The 20,921-nt window shown below is 43.6% G+C and overlaps 1 protein-coding gene and 1 pseudogene across 13 annotated transcripts in view; one reads left to right on the top strand and one right to left on the bottom strand.

Moving 5' to 3' along the window:
• ARHGEF33 (Rho guanine nucleotide exchange factor 33) overlaps positions 1 to 20,921 on the top strand; it is a 124,111-nt gene that overhangs the window by 61,623 nt on the left and 41,567 nt on the right. For all 13 annotated transcript variants that reach the window (XM_051842971.2, XM_070069220.1, XM_051842978.2 and 10 more), the window contains 3 exons: positions 5,666 to 5,890; positions 11,585 to 11,714; positions 18,942 to 19,074. In XM_051842971.2, coding sequence (XP_051698931.1) covers positions 5,666 to 5,890; positions 11,585 to 11,714; positions 18,942 to 19,074 — 488 coding nt within the window. The remainder of the gene's footprint in view (positions 1 to 5,665; positions 5,891 to 11,584; positions 11,715 to 18,941; positions 19,075 to 20,921) is intronic.
• Positions 15,376 to 15,474, bottom strand: LOC127490408 (U6 spliceosomal RNA; annotated as a pseudogene).

Genomic DNA, 20,921 nt, shown 5'->3' with positions numbered 1-20,921 from the left:
TTGCTCTTTCAATTACTAATGATTTGACATTTGCTGAAAATTCATGGGCAAATGTAGTATGTCGTATGATTTTCATGGGTCACACACTTGATGATTTAATTCAAAAGTTACTTCCTTAAGAAACAATTTGCAGAAACTGATGAGCATCTCCACAAATGCTGAATAATAAATGCACTGAAAAACACTGTTGGGAATCTACAGGATACTATCAAATGACCCAACATATGGGTTCTAGGAGTTCCTCAAGGCATGGAAAGAGGGAAAGGATTAGAAGGCCTTTGTAGTGAAATAATAACAGAAAACTTCCTAAATTGGAGTAAGAAAGGGACATTCAAGTGTAGGAAGCACACAGAACTCCTAATAGACATGACCAGAAAAGATTTTCACAGGGCCGGTACTGTGTCGTAGCAGGTAAAGCTGCCGCCTGCTGTACCGGCATCCCATATGGGCTCTTGTTGGAGTCCTAGCTGTTCCACTTCCAATCCAGCTCTCTGCTGTGGCCTAGGAGAGCAGTAGAATATGGCCCAAGCCCTTGGAACCCTACACCCATGCAGGAGACCCAGACGAAGCTCCTGGCTTCGGATCAGCACAGCTCCAGCTGTTGCAGCCAGTTGGGGAGTGAACCAGTGCATGGAAGACCTCTCTCTCTCTCTCTCCCTTTCTGCCTCTGCCTCTCCTTCTCTCTGTGTAACTCTGATTTTCAAATAAATAAATATATTGTTGTTTTTTTAATTATTTATTTATTTATTTGAGAGAGAGAGTTACAGACAGTGAGAGGGAGAGACAAGGAGAAAGGTCTTCCGTCCACTGGTTCACTCCCCAATGGCCACAATAGCCGGAGCTGCACCGATCTGAAGCCAGGAGCCAGGTGCTTCCTCCGGGTCTCCCACGTGGGTGCAGGGGCCCAAGGACTTGGGCCATCTTCTACTGCTTTCCCAGGTCATAGTAGAGAGATTGATGGGAAGAGGAGCAGCCGGGACTAGAACTGGCACCCATATGGGATGCTGGTGCCGCAGGCAGAGGATTAACCCACTGTGCCACAGTGCCGTCCCCAATAAATAAATCTTAAAAAAAAGAAAAGATCTTTGCCACAATGCATTGTAATTAATCCCTCCACAGTAAAACATAAAGAAAATATTCTAAAATGTGTACAACAGAAACACCAGATTACTTTCAGAATATCTTCAATTAGACTCATAGCCGTCTTCTGATCAGAAACCCTATAGGCTAGGAGAGAATGGTGAGATATATTCCAAGTCTTAGAAGAACACTGTCAACCCAGAACTGTACCCCACAAAGCTCTCATTTATGAATGAATGTGAAATAAAGACCTTCCACAACAAACACAAATTGAAAGAATGTATCCCACCCGTCTAGCCTTGCAAAAGATGCTTAAGGATGTGCTGCACACAGAAATACAGAAACATGGTCATCACTACAAAAGAAGATAAAGGAAGAAAGTCACCCAGTAATAGTACAAAGGAAATCCAAAGTAAAAAAATAGGAATATTTAGGGAAAAATGGCATGGCAAAATCATTATCTATCATTAGTCACTTTGAATGTAAATGGTGTCAACTCTCCAGTTAAAAGACACATACTAGCTGAATGGATTAAAAACAAAACCCATCTATTTGCTGCCTGCAGTAAACACGTCTGACCAACAAAGATGCATGCAGACAAAATGAAAGGATAGAAAAAGATATTCCATGCTAACAGAAACAAAAAAAGAGCTGGTGTAGCCATCCTAATATCAGACAAAATAGACTTTAACACAAAAACTGTTAAAAGAGACAAAGAAGGGCACTATGTAAAGATTAAGGGATCAATTCAACAGGAAAATGTAACTATTATAAACATATATGCACCTAATTGCAGGGCACCTGGCTATTTAAAATAAATGTTAAGGGATTTAAAGGGAGACATAGACTCAAATACAGTAGTGATTGGGAACTTCAATACCCCACTTTTTGCAATGGACATATCTATCAGACAGAAAATCAGCAAGGAAACAACAGAGTTAAGTGACACTGTAGACCAAATGGGTTTAACAGAAATCTACAGAACTTTCCATCCTACAGTTGCAGAATACACAATCTTCTCACCAATGCATGCAACCTTCTCTAGGATTTACCACATGCTAGGCCATAAAACAAGTCTCAGCAAATTAAAAAAAAATCAAAATCATACCATGCATCTTCTTGGACCACAATGGAATGAAGCTGGAAATCAGCAACTCAGGAATCTCTAGAGCATATGCAAACATATGGAGACTGAACAACACACTCCTGAATGAACAGTGGGTCATTGAAGAAATTGAAAGAGAAATCAAGGGGGCTGGTGCTGTGGCACAGAGGATTAAAGCCCCCAGCTGACAGTGCCAGCATCCCATTTTAGGGCCAGTTTGTGTCCTGGCTGCTCCACTTCCAATCCAGTTCTCTGCTATGGCCTGGGAAAGTGGTAGAAGATGGCCCAAGTCTTTGGGCTCCTGCACCCATGTGGGAGACCCAGTAAAAGCTCTTGGCTCCAGGCTTCAGATCAGCTCAGCTCTGGCCATTGCAGCCATTTGGGGAATGAACCAGCGAATGAAAACCTCTCTCTCTGGCTGTACCTCTCTCTGTAACTCTGTCTTTCAAATAAATAAAATAAATCTTTTTTTAATTTATTTTTTTTTGACAGGCAGAGTGGACAGTGAGAGAGAGAGAGACAGAGAGAAAGGTCTTCCTTTGCCGTTGGTTCACCCTCCAATGGCCGCCGCGGCCAGCATGCTGCGGTTGGCGCACCACGCTGATCCAATGGCAGGAGCCAGGTGTTTCTCCTGGTCTCCCATGGGGTGCAGGGCCCAAGTACTTGGGCCATCCTCCACTGCACTCCCTGGCCATAGCAGAGAGCTGGCCTGGAAGAGGGGCAACCGGGACAGAATCTGGCACCCCACCCGGGACTAGAACCTGGTGTGCCGGCGCCGCAAGGCGGAGGATTAGCCTAGTGAGCCGCAGTGCCAGCCAATAAAATAAATCTTTAAAGAAAGAGAAATCACAAAATTTCTGGAAGCAATTGAAGATTATAATACAACATATCAAAACTTATGGAATACAGGAAAAGCACTATTAAAAGGAAAGTTTATAGCAATTGGTGCCTACATCAAGAAATTGGAAAGGCATCAAATAAATGAGCTATCAATGTATCTCAAGGGCCTAGAAAAACAACAGCAAATGAAACCAAAAACTAATAGGAGAAAAGAAATTATTAAAGTTAGAGAAGAAATCAACAAAATGGAAACAAAAAATGCAAAAAAGTCAGCAAGATGAACTATTTAAAAAATAAACAAAATTGACACACCAATGTCCCACCGAACCAAAAAAAAGAGAGAGAAGACCCAAATTGATAAAATTAGAGATGAAAAAAGAAATGTAACAACAGACATCACAGACATAAAAAGAATCATCAGAAATTACTACAATGAGCAGTATGCCAATAAACCGGGAAACCTAGAAGAATAGATTCCTGGACACATAGAACCCACCTAAACTGAGCTTTGAAGACATAGAAAACCTAAACAGAGCAATAACCAAGACAAAAATCAAATGAGTAGTAAAGGCTCTCCCAACAAAGAAAAGCCCAGGAACAGATGACTTCACTGCTGAATTCTACCAGGCATTTAAAGAAGAACTAACTCCAATTCTTCTCAAGCTATTCGAAACAATTGAGAGGGAGGGAATCCTCCCGAATTCTTTCTATGAAGCCAGCATCACCTTAATTTCTAAACCTGAAAAAGACACAACAGAGAATGAGAACTACAGACCAATATCCCTGATGAACATAGACACAAAAATCCTCAACAAAATTTCAGCTAATAGAATCCAACAACACATCTAAAGATCATTCACCTGTATCCCTGGTATGCAGAGATGGTTCAGTATTCACAAATCAATCTGTGTGACATATCACATTAACAAACTGCAGAACAAAAACCTTATGATTATCTCAATAGATGCAGAGAAAGCATTTGATAACATACATCACCCTTTCATGATGAAAAATCTAAGCAAATTGGGTTTGGAAAGAACATTTCTCAACACAATCAAAACCATTTATAACAAACCCACAGCCAGCATCTTATTGAATGGGGAAAAGTTGGAAGCATTCTCACCAAGACCTGGAACCAGACAAGGATGCCCACTGTTACCATCACTGATATTCATTGTAGTTCTGGAGGGTTTAACCAGAGCCATTAGGCAAGAAAAAAAAATCAAACAGATACAAATTGGGAAGGAGGAAGTCAAACTATCCCTATTTTGCAGATGACATGATTCTATATATAGGGGATCCAAAGACTCCACTAAGAGACTACAGGAACTCTTTAGAAGAGTTTGGTAAAGTCAGAGGATATAAAATCAATACACAAAAATCAACAGCCTTTGTATACACAGACAATGCCAAGGCAGAGAAAGAACTTCTAAGATCAATCCCATTCACAATAGCTACCAAAAAAAAAATCTTGGAATAAATTTAACCAAGGATGTCAAAGATCTCTACAATGAGAATTAAAAAACATTAAAGAAAGAAATAGAAGAAGAAACAAAAAATGGAAAATATCTTCCATGTTCATGGATTGAAAGAATCAATATCATCAAATTGTCCATACTTTCAAAAGCAATTTACAGATTCAGTGCAATACCAATCAAAATACCAAGGACATTCTCCTCAGATATAAAACAATGATGTTGAAATTCATATGGAAACACAGGAGACCTTGAATAGATAAATCAATCATATGCAACAAAAGCAAAGATGGAGGCATCACAATACCATAACTCAAGACATACTATAGGGCAGTTATAATCAAAACAGCCTGGTACTAAGTTTCTAAAAAAAAAAAAGGAAGAAAGAAATGAAATTAACTTCAAGATGCAATGATTTTGAATAGCCCTTGTCTCGACTGTTGAGGTACAGTTTTTTTGTTTTATTTTGTTTTTAACCATGCAAATTGTTGAACTCTTTACTTAGTAAAGAGTTGGTCTTCTGTGTATAAAGTTAATAAAAAATGGATCTTAGTGGAGAATGGGACTGGGAATGGGAGAGGGCGGAGGAGGAGGGGTGGGAGAGTGGGTATAGTGAGAAGAATCTATATTCATAAAGTTGAACTTATGAAACGCATGACATCTGTATTCCTTAAATAAAAGGTTTCTTTGGGGGAAAAAAAGAATTTGCCAGAATTTTAGACATTATTTCAGCTTCCCTGCTTCCATCCTTCCCTTCCTCATTACTTTCTGCGTCTTACTATTATCAAGGTCAAGGGGATGAATTGCAAAGGAAGACATTGTCTTCAATACCCTTCCTCCTCCTCTTTTTGTACTTTCCTTCTAATAGTGCTCCAAGTACCTGGTGTGCTCACCTGAAAGGAAGCAGATACGAAGAGACAATACATGCTACTATAAACTTATCTTATTTTATAAGTTTATTTTTAAAAACTCCTTAATTAGGAGAGTATGTCCAAAGAGGAGTGAATGTACAGACCAGAAATGGAGAAGGAAACTTTTGACTATTAACAGATATATTTAATCCTCAAGGGACAGTTGTACCCTAACACAAACATATTAGTAAAAAATTAGTACCGAGCACAATGTTTTAGAAAGTCAGCTCTTGAAAGCAGGTGTTATTTTTCAGGAGTGAACCCAACAACTCCAGAAGCTGACGAAAACCTCAAGACTTGCCTCTCGACTGATATCCCATCCAAGGGCCATCTCTCATCTGGCGTGTGGAGGCAGCCCAAGGATGGCAAAGAGTGGGGGGAGGAATATGTCACGAAAGACCACCCGGATAAACTCAAGGAAGCTGGCCAGGGTAGACACAGCTCCTTGGAAAATGTTTTATGTGAAACTTCTTTGGCTGGTAAGTTCCAAGGGGGAAGGCAGGTTGAAATTGTAAGGAACAGAATGGAACCAGCACTTAGAACCTAAGTCCTGGCAGTTTAGGTACAGTAGGCAACTAAAGCCGGGAGAGGTGACAGCACTCACTGTGGCTACAGTTGGGACTCTTCTGGGGGAATGAGATTTAGTATCGCAGTACTTCGGGCAGGGTGGAGTGGGGGTGGGGGTGGAGGTGAGGGAGTGGGTGCGGCATAAGGTTGCTGAAGAAGAGGGCAGGATTTTGTAAACTATCCACTCAGTGATGTGGAGTCCTCAATTTGCCAGATTTTTAATAGTCTCCCACCTAAACAGCACCTGCACCAGATTCTGTTCTCCTCGCTCCTCTTCTCCTTCCTTCCTTTCCTTCATAGCATAAATTCATACTGAACCTTCTTGTTTGTCAGATAGTGACATTTCCCTCCAATTAATTTTGATTATGAAATATATGAAAAATTAAACAGTATTACAATCATCTTTATGAAGAATAGCAGCCACCAATTTAAACTCTTTTGACAGTTTCTACTGATATTGACTTCCACATTTAAAAAAAAATTATGCTGCTTTTTTTTTTAAAGCAGAACTTCATTGAGAGTTAGTTTACAGAGTAGAAGTCACAGTGCTTAAACTTAAGGTCACTGATTTTTCACCATGTATATCCCCCTGGATCACTACACAGATCATGATACACGGTATGTACTTATATCACCCTAGAAAGTTCTCTGATGCACCTTTCCAGTCAAGACTCATCTAAAGAACCACTATTGTAACTTCTACTACCATAAATAGATTTTGTCTGTTTTTAAGCTTCATGTAAATAGAATAATACGGTATGTATTTTTGTTCATGGCCTCTTTCTCTCACCATAATTTTTAAAAGATTTATTTGTTTATTTATTTGAAAAGCAATAGAGAAAGGGAAAGAGAATCTGTCATCTACTGATTCACTCCTTGAAATGCCTGCACGAGCCTAAGCTGGCCAGGTTGAAGCCAAGAGCCCAGAAATCCATCTGGGTCTCCCACAAAGGTGTAGAAACCTGCGTCCTTGGGCTGTCATTTTTTGACATCTGGGCACATTTGCAGGAAGCGGCACTGAAAGTGGAGTAGCCAGGACATGACCCAGGCACTCTGCTGGATTGGAAGTGGAGCAGCCTGGTCTCGAACTGGCGCCCATGTAGGATGCTGGCACTTCAGGCCAGAGCGTTAACCCACTGCGCCACAATGCCGGCCCCTTGCCGTCTTTTAAGCTGGGTTGTTTGTCTTTTTATTACCTATTTGTAGAATTTTTAAATATATTCTGAATGTGAGTTCTTTGTTAGAAATATGTGTTGAGAATAGTTTATTCCAGTCTGTGAAGCCATTTTTTTTTTTTTGCCTTTTCACTTTCTTAATGGTCTTTCAAGATAAGACATTTATGCCAGTGCCGTGGCTCAATAGGCTAATCCTCCGCCTTGCAACGCCGGCACACCGGGTTCTTGTCCTGGTCGGGGCGCCAGATTCTGTCCCAGTTGCCCCTCTTTCAGGCCAGCTCTCTGCTATGGCCAGGGAGTGCAGTGGAGGATGGCCCAAGTGCTTGGGCCCTGTACCCCATGGGAGACCAGGAGAAACACCTGGCTCCTGGCTTTGGATCAGCGCAGTGCGCTGGCCGCGGCGGCCGTTGGAGGGTGAACCAACGGCAAAAGAAGACCTTTCTCTCTGTCTCTCTCTCTCACTGTCCACGCTGCCTGTCAAAAAAAAAAAAAAAAAAGATAAGACATTTACAATTTTCATGAGGCCCAATTTATCAATTTTCAACTTTGTTAATAGTTTGTGACTTTTGTTTCCTCCTCAAAAATCTTTACTTACATGAGGGTTTTAGAGATATTCTCATGTTTTCTTCTAAAGTCTTAATAGTTTTAGTTTTCACATTCAGGTCTGTGACTTATCTTGAATAAACTTTGATGTATGCAGTGAGGAAGGGTTCCAAATTCATTTTTCCTGGATGGCTGTCCAGTTGCTTCAGCACCATTAGTGAGAGTGTCTCCCTCCACTGTTGAGTTATATGGAAGAAGTCACGTGATCATATATGAGTGGATCTAATCCCGGACTCTCTTTGTATATTTTAAAATTCCAATTATATGAGCCTTGATATCTTGCTGTTATTGAGTCTTCCACCCAAAGAACATGGTTTTTATGTCCTTCTTACCTTCTTATCTGTTGACACAGATCTCAAATTTTTCTTGCTAATGTAAAAGAAACTCTATCATCTACATTATCTAAAGCATTTGCCCTACAGACTCTGTGGTCCTGCTCCATTTTGGCCTATTGCACTCACTGACCCTGATACTTCCAAGTTTTCATAGGAATTCCTTTCATACTTCTCATATGTTAGATCCTTATTTGTTTGTTTTCGACATTAATATTTTCATTTTGTGTGCCCTTGGTTTCTTGGTTTACTCCTTCTTTTTCTGGAGTGAATCATTTAGTAACTTCCACATACCTGATGGATAATTTGGCTGACTATAAAACCTTCTATCTGGGCTGGCATTGTGGCATAGCAGGTAAAGTTCTGGCTTCTCCACTTCTGATCCAGCATCTTTGCTGATGTGCCTGGGAAAGCAGCGGAGGATGGCCCAAGTGCTTGGGCCACTGCACCCATGTGGGAGACCTTGAGGAAGCTCCAGGCTCCTGGCTTCAGACTGGTCCAGTTTTGGCCATTTCAGCCTTTGGGGAACAAAGCAGTGGATGGAAGATATCTCTCTCCCTCTCTCCCTCTCTCCCTCTCTCCCTCTCTCCCTCTCTCCCTCTCTCCCTCTCTCCCTCTCTCCCTCTCCCTCCATCTTTGACTCTGCCTTTCAAATAAATATACATCTTAAAAAAATAAACCTCTCCCCTCATTATTTATTTTTTAAGATGTATTTATTTGACAGGCAGAGTTACATAGAGAGAGAGAGAGAGAGAGAGAGAGATCTTCCATCTGCTCATTCACTCCCCAAATGGCCACCTTGGCAAGAACTAGACCAGGCTGAAGTCAGGAACTTCGTCCAGGTTTCCCACATGGGTTCAGGGCTCTAGTACCTGCGCCATTTTCTGCACATTAGCAGGGACCTGGGTCAGGACCCAAACCAGTGCCCAGATGGGATGCCAGCATTGCAAGAGGCAGCTTAACCTGTTATGCCACAATGCCTGGCCCTTCTCATTATTTTAAAACAATTGTTCCATTGTCTTTTTTTTTTTTTTTTTTTGACAGGCAGAGTGGATAGTGAGAGAGAGAGAGACAGAGAGAAAGGTCTTCCTTTGCCGTTGGTTCACCCTCCAATGGCCGCCGCGGCCAGCGTGCTGCGGCTGGCGCACCGCGCTGATCCGAAGGCAGGAGCCAGGTGCTTCTCCTGGTCTCCCATGGGGTGCAGGGCCCAAGGACTTGAGCCATCCTCTACTGCACTCCCTGGCCACAGCAGAGAGCTGGCTTGGAAGAGGGGCAACCGGGACAGAATCCGGCGCCCTGACCGGGACTAGAACCAGGTGTGCTGGCGCCGCTAGGTGGAGGATTAGCCTATTGAGCCACGGCGCTGGCCCCATTGTCTTCTAGTTTCTAATGTTGCTACTGGAAAATATAATACCTTTCTGATCCTCATTCCTTTGTATGTTTCCTGATTTTTCTGTCTGATCACTTTTAGGAGTTTCATTTTCTCCTTGGTATGCTAAGAATTCATAGTAATGAGGTATGCTTAACAAAGATTTAAGTCTTTTTCATTAATTATGAACAACTGTATAACAAAAGGCCCTTTCCTCCAGAAATACGTATCCTGGGATTTTTTTCTCCTACTAATAATTTGATGTCCTCTCAATTCATTTTCTTTTTTTCTCTGAAACTTCTTTTAAAAAAAGATTTATTTATTTATTTGAAAGGCAGAGTTACAGAGAGGCAGAAGTGGAGAGAGAGAGAGGGGTCTTCCATCTACTGGTTCACTCCCAAATGGCCACAATGGTTGGAGCTGTGCAAATCCGAAGCCAGAAGCCAGGAGCTTCTTCCAGGTCTCTCACATTGGTGCAGGGGCCCAAGGACTTGGACCATCTTCTGCTGCTTTCCCAGGCCATAGCAGAGAGCTGGATCAGAAGAGGCGCAGCCAGGACTCAAACTGGTGCCTGTATGGGATGCCAGCACTGCAGGTGGTGGCTTTACCTGCTATGCCACAGAGCTGGCCCCCCCGTTTTTTTTTGAAGACCCCTCATATTCTTATTTGGCAGGGAGAGAGATACTTGAATTTATCTTCTTCCTTTTTAATATTTGCTATCTTAAAAAGTGTCAAAAATTCCTATTTTTAAAATTCTGTTTTTAAAAGTAGCATCTTGTGGAGCCAGCATTATGATACAGCAGGCTAAGCAGCTGCTTGTGACACTGGCATCACATATCTGAGAACCAGTGGAAGTCCCAGCTGCTCTGCTTCTGAGCTCGTTCCCCAGTGTCATGCCTGGGAAATGCAATAATGGTTTAGAAGTAAGTGCTTAGGCCCCTGCCACCCACATGGAAGACCTGAATGGAGCTCTAGGCTCCTTGCCTCAGCCTGGACTAACCCTGGCTGTTGTGGCCATTTGAAGAGTGAACCAGCAGAAAGAAGATCTCTCTCTCTCTCTCTCTCTCTCTCTACTTCTGCCTCTCTGTAACTCTGTTTTTCAAATAAATAAATAAATCTTTTTTTTAAAAGAAAGCATCTTGTAATTGTAAAATGGCTGGAATATTTTTCTTGTATCTCTGAGAAGATTAATTGTAAGATTTTTTTTTAAAGTTTCCTTTTGGATCCTGCATTGTCTCTGTTTCTTCATTGTTGGCCCTCCTTTAAAAAAATGTAATTTTTTTCTTCTCTTTATTTTATGGTAATTACTTCATTCAAAAGTCTAAGAATCCTTGACTAATTATTTGTATTTAAGAGCAAGACCCTGAGAAAATTAGTCAGGCTTGTCAATAAGTAGGCTGAGGTATAGCTACACTAATCAATTGACAAACTACGTTTTTGACAAGTGACCTCTTCTGCCGGTGTCTGTAGGCCTGCTGGTTTTGGGTAGTTCAGTGGCTCAAGTGGAAGATCCTTCAATCTCCTGCCTGGAAAGGTTAAGCGTGGCTTCTGCCACTTTCAGATCTGTAGGAGAAAGAAGCTGAAGAGAGTCTCATTATTCAGGCTACAAGCCTTCTCTGATTCCCTTTATTTTCATTTTTGGTATCTCAATACCACTTTCTTCTGTGTCTTAAGTATTTATCCCAGAGACCAGGGCTTCTCTCTCTCTCTCTCTCTCTCTCTCTCTCTCTCTCTCTCTCTCTTTCTCTCTCTCTCTTTTTTCATTTTCCCCATTTTCCATGGGTAGAAGTGGGAACTCTGTCAAGGGGTGGGATCTGGGTGTTTGTGCCTTATGTGGACTTTCAAGTGTTTCTCCTGTTCTCAGCATTGCCTCTTATTTGCAAGTTCTGAGGTGACTGATGTGTCCAATTCTTGAGTTCCTGCTGACTCTCTGCAGATGCGAGCACCAGTACTGCATTCCCTTTGACTGCTGAACAAAGCACGGCCTCCGTTCTGCCATCTGTCTTCCAAAGACCTGCTGATGTCTCTTGTTACTGCTTGCAATACCCTTCTATGGCTTTCTACCATTTCATAGGATTTTGAGAATGAATAGCTAACCATGCTTCCCTCTTTTATTTGTTTTTAAAGCCAAAAGACAAACTGTGGCTCTAGAACTGCTTGAATCTGAAAGAAAATATGTCATCAACATCTCTCTGATCCTGAAGATAAAGGCAACATTCCAGGGGTCAGATGGAAAGAGGAATTCCAAAGAGAGAAGGTATCCATGTATTCATTGCCTTTGCTTTTCAGATTGATTAGGATTTAAGGTAAGTTCTTTATTGTTTCCACTTTGGGAATTCTGGGGTCTAAACAGAGATTCAGAAATGATTTTTGGAAAAAAAATGGGAAGTGATGGTAGGTGATCCCAGGCAAGCCTGGAACTGTATAGTGTCCTGGGCCACCAGCGTCCCTGCCACATATGTTGAGAAATTCCAGGGAGAGTCAGTGCCACACTGAGGGAGGCATTGCTCTGTTTCCACCTGCATTTCCCCTGGGTCATTTTTCTCATAGAGAGAAAGGTACAAGGGGCAGATGTGGTGAAGGTCTGAAGCACTCAGTGGCCACTCGATGAATGATAAGGGGTAGTAGCATCCTGGACTGGAGCTTTCCTTGTTTGCCCAGGTGATCCTCTAGTACCGGGTAACAGGAGAAATGTATCCCTATGTTGTGGACCGTGCAGGGGAGGCAATACACGGTAACAGCATGCCAGGCCCAGTGTTACAATACTTCCTTGGGCCATATCTATTCATAGTCTTTAGCTTTTTCCCTCCATGTTAGGAGAAATTAGGAAGGAGGAAAGTAAAACATGGTAACAAACAAAACTAATGTAATGAAGATGTAATAATCCAAAATAACTGAGGAAAAGACCAATCCAAATGAATGGAAAGTCTGGATTATGGACTATTGTGGATAAGATGTATTATTAGTTAGTATTTCCATCAGGTAACCGACACTGGTGATTCATAAATTATGACTGTACCTGGGGAAGCCTCTAGTTATAATTTCCTGCTCCTTAACAAAACCCCAATTTTACTTGACTTTGCTGCTGCCAGCAATATACTCAGTCACTTAAACATCCTGTTCCTTCTACCTAAATGACTGAGGTGAGGATTTATTCCCTGACAAACCCACAGTGGCTTGGCTATTTTCAAGAACTGTTTTACTGCAAAGCCAAAGCAAACAAAATACAAAGCGACAAAAACCCGCAAAGGGTAATAGGGTAACACAGTGAAAGCTGTGACCAGTAGAGGCTCTCATTTGGGCTTCACCGCCTCCCAGTGGCCACCCAGATTCCTCCTCTTGAACCTGCCCCCACCTCCTTTTACCCTCCTGGCCGCCCTGCCCCTTCAGGCCTCTGAAGCCTCTGTGGTCTTCTCCAGCCCCCTTGCTATTGCCAAAGACCTACTCAGTTTACAGTCATCAAGCCTAAAGCCATTCTACCTCTTGCTCTTGCTTTGATTCCACATCTAAGATTCTAGACCAGCAGCATGTCTTTCTGAAAAGTGTGGCAAGGGGTTAAATGACAATTTGAGACTAGGAGATCTCTGAAATGAAAGGGCTTACTGAGAGGCTAGCCTGAAAGAAAGGATCCATCCTGGGACACAGTCCCTGAGTCGCCAGCAGCAAGGCTGGGTAGCAACTGGAAAAGTGTCTGCCAGATCTAATGAACTATCTGTGATGAAAAGCTTGAGGACAGTAAGCATGAATTGCTTCCACCGATCCCGCACTAGCCATGGATGAGAGGGACAGGACCATGCAGAAACAGACAACGCTTTGGGATGGGAGGGTGGTCTATACAGAGGAGCACTTGCTAGTTTTTGGTTGGAGTTCTAAGCAGAATGAGATGGCACCTTGATGATTGTCCTCTTGGAGTTTTGAGTGAAGGGATTCAGCATATGTTTAGGAATGTGGAGCAGGGTTTTATGTTGTTACTGTTGTTAGTGGTGGTGGTTTAGCCCAATTTTATTAGCTGAATGACCTCTCTTATCTCTCCCCCATTCTCTGGCCTTGTAACTAAATGTAGGGCATGTCAGAATATTTCTTTTTAAATTTTTTTTTGGCAGGCAGAGTTAGACAGTAGTGAGAGAGAGAGACAGAGAGAAAGTGCTTCCTTCCATTGGTTCACCCCCCAAATGGCTGCTACGGCCGGCGCACTGCATTGATCTGAAGCCAGGAGCCAGGTGCTTCCTCCTGGTCTCCCATGGGGTGCAGGGCCCAAGCACTTGGGCCATCCTCCACTGCACTCCCAGGCCACAGCAGAGAGCTGGACTGGAAGAGGAGCAACTGGAACAGAATCCGGTGCCCCGACCGGGACTAGAACCCGGGGTGCCAGCACCACAGGCGGAGGATTAGCCTAGTGAGCCACGGCACCGGCAGAATATTTCTTTTTTCCAGGGCAAGGGAGGGTGAAGAAAGAGAAAGTGGTTTACTCTGGAACTTAGTGACCAGGTCCTAGGGTTAAATGGTTGGTTTATAACTTCATGAAATGTTCATCAGAACCCTTGTGGATCCTGCTTTGCAGATGAAGAGACCCAAGTCCAGAGAAGTTTAAGTCCTTGTGCCATTTAGTGCCAGAATTCAAATGAGGGCCCATCTGGTCCCCTCCCCTGTGCTCCTTCTCTACACACAGCTTCTTGAATGACCTTGGGGCCTCAAGGACACCACCTTGACGAACAGTAACATATCAGCTTCCCAGAGAGCCAGAGCATGAATTCTTTCTTCCTATTTCAAAACTCAGACTTGCCTCTTGAACAGCCCACAAATTATTTTTTTAAAGATATATTTATTTATTTGAAAGAGTTATACAGAGAGAGGAGAGGCAGAGAGAGAGAGGTCTTCCATCCGCTGGTTCACTCCCCAGTTGGCCACAAAGGTCAGAGCTGCCCCGATCCAAAGCCATTAGCTAGGTGCTTTCTCTGGTCTCCCACATGGGTGCAGGGGCCCAAGGACTTGAGCCATCTTCTACTGCTTCCCCAGGCCATAGCAGAGAGCTGGATCGGAAGTGGAGCAGCCAGGACTCAAACTGGTGCCTATATGAGATGCCGGCACTGCAGGCGGCGGCTTTACCCTCTACGCCACAGCACCGCCCCCCCACAAATTCTTACTTCATAACCTAGTTGGCTTGCCAAGTAAGGATGTTAAACAGCTACTTATCTCATTAAAGAGTCTAGCCTTTTGTTACTTGCCGTCACTTTCTACTTACTTATTTATTTATTTGAAAGTCAGAGTTTACAGAGAGGAGGAGAGACAGAGAGAGAGGTCTTCCATACACTGGTTCACTCCCCAAAGGGCCACAATGGCTAGGGCTGGGCCAGGCTGAAGTCAGGAGCCAGGGGCTTCTTCCTGGTCTCACACATGGGTGCAGGGACCCAAGAACTGGGCCATACTCCGCTGCTTTCCTGGGCACATTAGCAGGAACCTGGATTGAAAATGGAGCAGCCAGGTCTTGGACCAGCACCTATATAGGATGCTCTACCTTTCTAAGATGTTCTCTTAGTACCTATCATGGAGGAAAGAGTGGCTCTCTCTCTCCCAAATCCTATGAGATTAAAACAAATCTATCATACCAGTCCTCAATGAGAGTAAAATAATAGTTATCTTAGCACATCCATTATAATGCTACTCATGTTAGTTATTTGCTAAGCTAAATTTCTGTTTTTCTTCTCACAGATCAAGCAGAGAAAAAAACCCAATCCTCTTAGTACAGAGTATGAGTTCTCTGGTTCTGAGCTTTGTGGCATTACCATCTTTCCACCTTAGTTTAGATTCTCATTATCCTTCACTCACTGTATTTCTTCTTTTTTTTTTTTTCTGAGCTTTTCTGGAACCTCCATGTATACTTTATTTTTTTTTCTAAGCATATTTCTTTTCTATTTTTTTAAAATATGGAATGTTTCACGAATTTGCGTGTCATCCTTGCACAGGGGCCATGCTAATCTTCTCTGTATTGTTCCAATATGTGCTGCCGCAGTGAGCGCCCATGTATACTATAGACAGAACAGATGACTGAAATCCAGAACGGAATGAGATTGTTGCTTTTCTCATTCAAAGAAGAAAAATAAACTTACTAACATTTACAACCTTTCCTGCTATAAACCCCAGGCCTGTAGCACTTTCTACCCTGTTGGAAAGTAGCCTGTGCTTAAAATAACATCAAGTACAACTATAACTTGACACTCAAACCAGAGGTTGCTGTACCTTGTCAAACCTGTAAAATGAAACTTTGGATTTTTCCTTGATGAAAGTGAATTGCCGAAGAGCATCCTCAGCCTGTTTCAAGCGAGGCTTGACCCTGCATAGAAGGGCTGGAGGCTGTGGGCTCATGTGGCCTCCCGAAACCCGGGAGGAACTTGTAAGCTATTGTTCATTTGCTGGACAACCACAGAAATTGGCGTCCTGGGCTTTTGTTGTTGCGTCTCACACAGATGCAGCCACAGCCTCAGGATCAGTCAGCCCTCTCTGAACATTTTGGGGAGGGACAAAGATGAGCTTGGCAGATTGGCCATGTAGTCTGATGAGCAAACTGTTGCTGCCACACCCACCAAGAAATTACTCCAGCTTTGTTCTCCGAATCACCACCGGGTGGCACATGTTTAATTGTCCAGATCTGTTGGCTCTGTTTGTAACCTGTGGCTGCTCAAGTTCAGGAGCTGTGTTGGCCTTTAACATGAAGCTGGCAGGAGCTGATTTGCTAATCTGAAATTATCAATGGATTTCCTTTGATTGCTTTTACTTGATTTCCCTCACTGATTAACTGCTATAATTACTAGGAGTAGAAATAACTTTGAAGGCTTTTAGAAGGAATAAACTACTCATGTTGCTATAAAGAATTTAAAAAAGAGAGAAAGTTAAAAAATACTGAGTGTACTTTTGCCTTCATGAAAATGAAGGTCTGAGGACCAGGTCTGGCACTAGGCAAAGCAGTGAAATAGTGTCTGTACTTTTTGCCTTCTTTCTCCCTCTTCTCTCCAACTTGTGGCTCAACTCCTCCTTGATTTCAAATAATATTCTTGTTAAATTAATAAAAAATCAGGGGCTGGCATTGTGGCATAATGGATTAAGCCACTGCCTGAGACAACAGCATCCTGTATGGGCACCTGTTCAAGTCCTGGCTGTTCTTCTTCTTCCTTCTTCTTATTTCTTCTTCTTCTTCTTTTAAAGTTTTATTTATTTTCTTGAAAGGCAGAGTTACAGAAAGGCAGAGGCAGAGGCAGAGAGAGAGAGAGAGAGAGAGAGATCATCCATCCACTGCTCCCCAAATGGCTGCAACAGCCGGAGCTGGGCTGATCCAAAGCCAGGAACTGGGAGCTTCTTCTGGTTCTCCCACACTGGTGCAGGGGCCCAAGTACTTGGACCAACTTCTACTGCTTTTCCAGGCCATAGCAGAGAGCTGGATGGAAAGTAGAACAGCTGGGGCTCGAACTGCCGTCCATTTGCAGGCAGCGGCTTTGTCCGCTGCACCACAGTGCCGGCCCCACTGTTCTACTTCTGATCCAGCTCCCTGCTAATGTGCCTGGGAAAGCAGCAGAAAATGGCCCAAGTCCTTGGTCCCTTGAAACCATGTGAGAGACCTAGATGAAGCTGGCTTTGGCTGGCCCATCCTTGGATGTTGCAGCCTCTCTTTATCTCTGTCTCTGTCTCTATCTCTATTTCTATCTCTATCTCTATATCTATCTCTCCCTCCTTCTCTGTAACTCTGCCTTTCACTAAAATAAAATAAAAGCCTAAAAACATTTAAAGTATGTTTTCAATATTTGGTATAGAACTCATTCTAGGCCATTGCTCTTCATGCAATTTATGAATATCCACAATATTAATGGGAGTATTAGCCTTCTGCAACCCTGCTCTGAAATCTCACACACTTAATCCAGTGGACAATCTCACTCTCTAACTCTGCTAGTACATTGGTCACAGTGTATCAGAAGACTCTACAAAGAGAGGGACAGGAAAATAGGTAATCCAAAGGATATTATAAAACCTGTGTGGACAACTCTTCATGAACTCAGATCTCACCATGGTGTCCTAGCATTATTTATGATCACAACAGAAATGTTACCCAAAATAATTTATAGCCTCTGGGTGGGTAGAAATCTTTCATACCTGGGCCTTTTGCTAATAGAACGCTTTGCTCTTTCAGTATTATAACTTGTACTTCCTTTCATCAGGTTGGTGGTATTCGCAGTCTGTATGTCTCCTCTTGGAATGATCTTCCAAACCCACTGCCCCATCCCTAAGAGCTCCAGAATCCCCCCTCTTGTGTTTATGGGCCCACAGGCAATGCAAACAGGGAGACCCATGGCATAGGAGGTGGAGGGGACAGAACAGAACATGGGAGTGGAAGGTTTCTTTCCATCTTTTCACAGGGGACTGGGTCCTCTGATCTTGTGTATCTTCCCTGACTACAGCCACAGGAGAGTCTGCCCTGCTTGGAAATGAGTTGAAAATCCCTCCTCTCAATCTGGTATCCTTTGATCTGCTTCTTATCAAAGCACCATGTCCGTGAATTTACTCTCATTAGACCCCAAGGAAAAATTTAAGTAAACAAATTCAGCTCTCAGCGATGAAAAGGCCACCACTTTCATCTTTGTTAAACTTGTGATCTTTAAAGTACAAGGGGTCCTACCTTCAGTTCACCTAAGTCACCAGATTGGAGCTCAAATTCTTTCCCAGTAAAATCATTGTCTTCTGTTTCTTCCTTCCTCTTTTTTATAGGCCCCTGATCATCTCACCCTTCCATCTTTTCCCTGCATAATCCTCTGCCTCTCCTCTGTACTCTGCCATTCTCCGACTTCTCTCCTTCTCCCTTCATTTCCTCTGAAAATATGAGGCACACTGGGAGTTGGAAGAGAAGGGTGTGAGGCTAGGCAAGGCGTTCCATGAAATCTCAGGGGTGGCAGGTCAGGCCTAGTCTGTGTCCTGCTCGGGCCTTGCCCAGTAATCCTCCTTCAAATTCAAGGAAGGGGAGAATGGAACCCTGTCATTCCCTCTACCCCACTAAGCTGCTGTCAGCTCTAAACCAATTTTTCTACTTACCTAAGTAGTGGTCTCATACCCAGTAGCTAAGTATGACCAGGTACCACTTTAAGTGCTGTCCTCCACAGCACTAATTAGAATAGATTATTCTGTATATCAAATGGTAATAACTTAAAAACATTCCCATAGCATGTCCCAAGGAGTGTCATGTAAATGAGAGAGTACGGGGTTGGCTTTGCAAAGTCGAGATGATGTGTACTTTCTTTGTTCAGGACACAGCAATGTCAGTGCCATCAGGAAAGGGGTCTTTCATAGTCTGAGGATATCTGCTGTGAGGCCCACAATGACAAACTTGAAAAAAAAACAACCCTAAGTCCTCAATGCAGCCTTGCAAACGGGACGTGCTGCGTGCACTCTCAGGGGTCTGTCTCTCCGCACTTGCTTTGCGTGATTCTCTCCGTTCTGTTTCAAGCCTCTTCCCCGGCTCCTTACGGTACCTTGTTCAGCAGCACCTGGACTTGCTGCATGCCCTGCAGGAAAGGGTCCTGAAATGGCCGCGCCAAGGAGTCCTCGGAGATTTATTCCTTAAACTGACAAACGACGAGGTAAGGCGCGTCTTTTCCCTCTGTGCATCTTAATGCCGTGATTATGTGTCTCGCTCATCTGCTCTTCCTCACAGAGAATCTAGAATCAGTGAATTCCAGAGCTAAAGGAACTACTAAGGTCTAAACTAACCTCATTCTACAGATAAAGGAATAATATTCAGAGAGATTAGAAGACTTTGATGAAATCATCCAGCTAATAGGTAGTTGGAGATCTGTGATTAAAACCTTATTAGGTATTTTTTTTTTAAAGGATTTCTTTATTTGAGAGGTAGAGTTGCAGACAGTGAGAGGGAAAGACAGAGAAAAGTCTTCCACCCACTGGTTCACTCTTCAAATGGCTGCAATGACAGGAGCTGGGACGATCTGAAGCCAGGAGCCAGGAGCTTCTCCCATGCAGGTGCAGGGGCCCAAGTGCTTGGGCCATCTTCTACTGCTTTCCCAGGCCATAGCAGAGAGCTGGATTGGAAGAGGAGCAGCCAGGACTAGAACCAGCATGCCTATGGAATGCCAGTGCTGCAGGCAGAAGATTAACCTATTGTGCCACAGCGCCGGCCCCCTTATTAGGTCTTTTTTATTTTTTTAAGATTTTATTTATTTATTTGAGAGGTAGAGTTACAGAGAGTGAGAGAGAGAGACAGAGAGAAAGGTGTTCCTTCTGTTGGTTCATTCCCCAGATGGCCGCAACAGCCGGAGCTACGCCGAGCCAAAGCCAGGAGCCAGGTGCTTCTTCCCGGTCTCCCACATGGGTGTAGGGGCCCAAGGACTTGGGCCATCTTCTACTGTTCTTACCAGGCCATAGCAGAGAGCTGGATTGGAAGAGGGGCAGCTGGGACTAGAACCGGCACCACAGGTGGAGGATTAACCTACTGCCCACGGAGCCACTCCCCTTATTAGGTCTTTTTTTTTTTTTTTTTCTTTTTGACAGGCAGAGTTAGACAGTGAAAGAGAGAGACAGAGAGCAAGGTCTTCCTTCCGTTGGTTCACCCCCCAAATGACCACCAGGGCTGGTGCTGTGCCGATCCGAAGCCAGGGGGAGCCAGGTGCCTCCCCCTGGTCTCCCATGTGGGTGCAGGGCCCAAGGACCTGGGCCATCCTCCATTGCCCTCCCAGGCCACAGCAGGGTGCTGGACTGGAAGAGGAGCAACCGGGACAGAATCCAGCGCCCCAGCCGGAACTAGAACCCGGGGTGCTGGCGCCGCAGGCGGAGGATTAGCCAAGTGATCCACGGCGCCGGTCATCCCTATTAGGTCTTATAACTCCAAGTTTATAACTTTACACTGTACTGTAACTGTCTCCATTAAATATGCACATGTTGTGTATATATGAGAGTACCTCAAAAAGCTTGTAGAAAAAGGAAATGAAAAAATATATTTGGGGTAAGCATTTGGTGAGGTGGGTTAAGACACCGCTTGGGATGCCGGTATCTGTATCAGAGTCCCTGGGTTCAAATCCTGACTCTGCTCCTGACTTCAGCTGCCTGCTACTGCTCACCTTCAGAAGCAGCAGGTGACAGCTCAAGTGCTTGGGTCCTGCCACCCAGCTGGGAGACTTGGCTCAGCCCTGGCTGTTGTGGGCGTTTGGGAAGTGAATCAGTAGATGGGAGATCATTCTTTACCCCCTTCCCTCTTTGTCTCTCTGCCTTTCAGAAAGTAAAATAAGTAGATCAAAAAGTTTTTAAAAGAAAATTGAAATCTATGCACCATTGCTTTAAAATATTTATTTATTTAAAAGGCAGAAATACAGAGAGAGGATCTTCCATTTGCTGGTTCACTTCCCAAATGGCTACAGCAGCCACGGCTGGGCCAGGCAGAAACAGGAGCCTGGAGCCTCATCCAGGTCTCCAGGTG

Source organism: Oryctolagus cuniculus, chromosome 2, assembly GCF_964237555.1.
Source record: "Oryctolagus cuniculus chromosome 2, mOryCun1.1, whole genome shotgun sequence".
Classification (NCBI taxonomy): Eukaryota; Metazoa; Chordata; class Mammalia; order Lagomorpha; family Leporidae; genus Oryctolagus; species Oryctolagus cuniculus.
This window is presented reverse-complemented; position numbering and strand designations above follow the sequence as displayed.